The following is a 4616-nucleotide window of genomic DNA, read 5'->3' as shown; positions in this document are numbered from 1 at the left end:
CACATTCAGCTGGCACTCCTTTCCTACTAAATCTCTGCCACAGTAGGTTTCTGATAACTTCATCATGTGCTTTCTCAAGATTAATAATACTATTCGCAAGTCTATCTCTTTCACTCTAAATTGTTAAATTAGCTGTTTTATAATAAAAATTGCTGATGTAGACCTGCCTCCTTGCATAAATCCAAATTGACATTTATCCATTTTCATTTTTTTAGAACACTGAATTATATTAGATTTCACCACAAATGTAGGATAATAAAAAGATATATATTGTGAATCGAGTACTATGAAAAATTGTCATTGTTAACAAAATGAAGCAGAGGTTTACTGGAAATAACTATTGCAAACCAAATAAAACACTAAACAGTTATGTTTAAAATGTCTTTATTCTTTATTAAAAATCTGGGAAATCAAAGGAGGGGGGGCCGTTATTGATGCAATGGCGAAGGAAAACCCCTCTAAACCTCGCCTAGGGCCCAGTACATCCCGATTTAAAAATGCAATTCTAATATAAAAGCATACAAATATAACATCATTATAACATCATTACTTAACACAGCTTTAAAATTCAGGCCTAAACTAAGCATTTATACATATATTTTATGAAATTTTACTACATATATTACTAATTGTCGCTGGATTTGACCCTCGGGAATGAGGGAAGGTGGTCCAGTCGCACTATCCATAGCTATGTTGGACCGGAGCATATAGGGATCACGGTCCGTGGACATAAAGGTTATATATGAACCCTAGCTAGCGGGAAAAATACCTTTATTAAAATACAATAAAATGTTTATTACAAGTAAGAATCTGCAATAAAAGTTGATTAGTATTATAACTAAGAATCTGCAAAGAAAGGGGTTAGATATCTTAATACTAAGAATCTGAAAATAAAGTGTTAATTAGTCTTAGAACTAAGAATCTGTAAAAGAAGGTCGTTAGTTATGACATCTAAGACTAATTAATGCAAAAGGCAATTTGCAATAGGTAAATAAGCCTATAAAGTGAGCTACAAGAATGGTTCAAATTTAATTTTTAATCAGTTTCTTTTTTTATTGGAAGGAAAATATTCCTGCTTTTCCATTTTTCGCTTCTTTGTAATATCCTTAGGGGTTTCCTGAAATTCTTTCTTCACTTTGCGCTTTGTTCCTTGAATGTCCCTCACAAATTTGTCATGTAATCTTGCAAAACTTTCATCATCTAAGTCTTCCATTAAATTTACCAAGTTTTCTATTTGAAGACTTCGTTTGGTTTTTTCCTGGATGACATTTGTCTGTTCTACCTTCCCTCTGAAAAACTCATTAATTTCCTCCTGATGCCTTGATTTGATAATTGAAGTTACTGCCAAACACCTTGCAGCATCATCTAAAACAGAGTTAGTTCCCTCGCGCTCCTCGTGCATTCTTACCAAGTGCACATGCTTACACAAGATATTCCTCACCACATATTCAGCACACTCACACTGATAGCGATGAATACAAATTTTACATACTCTACAATACAATGTCTTACATTCATTTTCACATACTTGCCTTATATTTACATTATATAATTTATTAGGATCTCTAAATGACTTTACCTGAAATTGACCATATACCTTCTCATTTTTCTTAACCTCCACTTTGTTTTTCATCGTTTCTGCCATTTTGTGTGCTTTTGCTATAACCCTATCTTGATAATTGTTCGCATTTGGTCTTTCGATGTCTATAATCCTCTTCCACATTTTAATGTCAACTAGATCATCTATTGTGTCCAATAACTTTTCAATTGTTACCCCAGCACTTCTCCTAAGGTGGTTGGTCTTCAATAGGTTGTTGAAAGATTCTATCGCCATGTTTGTATTGATTCCTGAATTTTTTCTGTAACAATGAGCCCACATTTTGATTCTCTCTTCATTCTGAAAGTAATTCCTACAAAAAAAAATAGACTTAAGGATGACTTTAAATGTATGATTTCATATACTTATTTACCGTGCCAGATAATTAAAAAAATCTATCTCATTTGCCTCTTGTAATTTGATTATATATCTATTGCATAACTCCATAAATCTATCTTCATCCGTTTCATTAATAATTCTTTTCATCTCAGTTTTCATCTGTTTCTTCAAAATTGGATCTTTTATTTTCTTCTTCCCTTAAATGTTCCAATTTTTCACAACGTGCCATGTACATAAAAGCCTCTTTGGTTGGTTGCCCATAATCTTCACCCATGCATTATAATATTTTTTATCGTCATCACTCATAAAATGTTCTGCATGAATTCCAGTTTGCATTCTATTCTTGAGAGCACCTAAAAGTTTTTAAAAATTATTTTTACTTACCAGTCATAAATTGTCACTACTCATATAATACATACCTAAAAAAACTTCTTGAACTACTTGGTCCAATCGGTTTGACAGTAAGAATGCAACTGGAAATCCTGTATTCCTGTCATCTTTAATAAGCACCACTGTTAAATCCATTCCCCTCTTGTTCGTGCCATGTGTACCATCCATACAAATTATGCTATGGAATTCTCTTAATTTATCTTCCATAACAGAGTTCATGAATCCTAAGGCAAAATCTTCTTTTTTAAGTACATCATGTTGTTCTCCTAATAAAAATAAAAAATTTATAGTTTAGAGATAATTAAAGATAATAAATTAATGGTAAGAGACTGAAATTTTATTGTATTTTTTAACAGGTAATCATTAGTCCTATTTTTTTTTTTTGTGTTGACTTCTTATTTAACATATCATATTTATCAAAAACTGGAAGAGCAAAGTGTGAAATAGATCAGAATGGAGAAGTATTCTTTAACAGACTAAGACCCAAAAATGGTTGTCTAGTAAAATAAAAAACTAGTAAGTTTGCCCAATAAATCAGCACCTCCATTACAAAATTAGTTTTAATGTAAAAAACCAATGACTACAATCTTACGAGATATATTATTTAAAAATGTATATTGTTGATTCTGCTAAGAGTAAGGTTTGTTACATGAGTCAAGTGATAACAATTCACACAAGTCAAATTGGAATAGGATTAATTATAATTGTAGTGGGCATAAAAAAATGATAGGTCTTTACCTTCCTTCTTGAATAAGAAAGCATAATTCTTGTTGTTAGCATTCCATTCCTGAACCTTTAAAGCCGTTGCTACCATATCATTTTGATCTCGTTTCTTATATGTATTATACTTCCTGGACAAATTTGAGAGGTCTTTACTTGTTAATAGGGCAAGTCTTTCTAGTTTTGGTGTTTCCAATTTTCTTGAATCTTCTAAAATTCTGCTGGATGGCACCCCAGATATTAACTTCTCTACAATCATTTTTTCTTCTGCTTTTGCCAGATGCATGGTTCTTAATTCCTCTTTATGTCCAGCATGTGTTTTCCAATAACTGACTGAAACTTGTCCTTGATCTCTCAGTTTGCAAATCAGCCTGGAGGGACACACTCCTTTAATTTTAATTGATCCACCAGATTTCTCTGTTCTAATTTTATAGTTGGGCTTATATCCTAAATATAGATTAGTATAAGTTTTAAATATTACAAGTAACAAAGTATTGTACCTACCTTTAGTGTTACTTCTGTTACACTCATAGTATAATGTCTTCTGTTCATTTCTATTAACAATTCTATTCAGTGTATAACTTGTCTCAAATTTCTGCATGTCTTTCCATGTCTCATATTCTTGTAAACTAGAAAATTCAAAAGTTATTAATTCAATACTCACCTGGTGGTTCCCTTTAAGATGTTTTCGTAAGTTCTCATGGCTTTTGAAATTAGTTTCTTGTTCACATAAGGGACAAATAATGTGATTAATTTTCTTAATCGACATATCTATGTTATGTATTCCTTTGATATGACGATTTCGTAATTCCACATTTTTAAATATTTTGCTGCAAAGATGGCAGGCTCCTGAGTTAATTTCACAGCTTGTTGAAGTGGATGGATAGACAGAATCCATAATTGCTTGCTAAAACAAAGTCTTAGGTAATTAAATATGGTGTTCTAACGAACAGATTTTTAAAACAATTTAACAGATTTTTAAAAATAAATGAGAAAAATTTAAATTGAAATGTTCTGTGTGGTTGCTTATTGGCAAATTGGTATAAAACCGCCTAATCACAGATGTTTAAGCGCCAAACAGAGAGATACATAACCTGAAAAATTCAAAATCCGATGAAGATGCTGACCAATCCACAGCTCTTATGCTGTGACCAATCACGCCAAAATCACGCCAAACTTAGGCTGTATATTATAGTGTAGTCTTAATTACTGTCGGTCATCGGTGTATTTTTATGCCGCTTCGCACTGTAAAAGAAGGCGTTGCTTAAAATTTCAACTCTTCAGGGGAATAATGCTTTGTTGCCACACATAAATTACTTAAATCACTGTTCTTTGTTAACTAATAAAGTAATTGATAAAATCGATTAGAAAATAACAATTACGTGGCTACTTTATTTGAATTTTTTTGGGACAATATTAATTTTTATTCTACAATGAACTGTAGTGGATTTAAATATTATTTTAGACTCATGCATCGGACTAAAATTTAGAAGGAAATATGTAACAGAAATAATAGCAACACTGTTTAAAAGTCATACCTACTCCGTCGAGATGATGACTGCCTCTCACT

General features: G+C 31.8%; 1 protein-coding gene across 1 annotated transcript; it reads right to left on the bottom strand.

Annotated features, from left to right (window-relative positions):
• Nucleotides 1-367: 367 nt before the first annotated feature.
• On the bottom strand, nt 368-4238 carry LOC140443507 (uncharacterized). The gene is made up of 5 exons (XM_072534817.1): nt 3551-4238; nt 3065-3493; nt 2356-2592; nt 1971-2289; nt 368-1910 (listed from the first exon to the last, which is right to left on the bottom strand). The coding sequence occupies exons 1-4, from the start codon at nt 3942-3944 to the stop codon at nt 2135-2137; spliced, it is 1215 nt and encodes a 404-aa protein (XP_072390918.1). The 5' UTR covers nt 3945-4238; the 3' UTR covers nt 368-1910; nt 1971-2134.
• Between the last annotated feature and the right edge of the window lie 378 nt (nt 4239-4616).

The sequence above is a fragment of the Diabrotica undecimpunctata genome, chromosome 6 (genome assembly GCF_040954645.1).
Source record: "Diabrotica undecimpunctata isolate CICGRU chromosome 6, icDiaUnde3, whole genome shotgun sequence".
NCBI classification, from domain to species: domain Eukaryota; kingdom Metazoa; phylum Arthropoda; class Insecta; order Coleoptera; family Chrysomelidae; genus Diabrotica; species Diabrotica undecimpunctata.
The sequence above is the reverse complement of the archived record's forward strand: the minus strand, read 5'-3'. Positions and strand labels throughout refer to the sequence as shown.

Bases quoted from the DNA above. Each gene is read 5' to 3' on its own strand.
- LOC140443507 (XM_072534817.1), bottom strand. From the start codon at position 3,944: ATGGATTCTGTCTATCCATCCACTTCAACAAGCTGTGAAATTAACTCA. The intron at 2,593-3,064 runs GTAAAGACCTAT...TATTTTTATTAG, and splicing joins TTTCTTATTCAAGAAGGAAG to GAGAACAACATGATGTACTT. The intron at 2,290-2,355 runs GTATGTATTATA...AAAAACTTTTAG, and splicing joins AGTTCAAGAAGTTTTTTTAG to GTGCTCTCAAGAATAGAATG.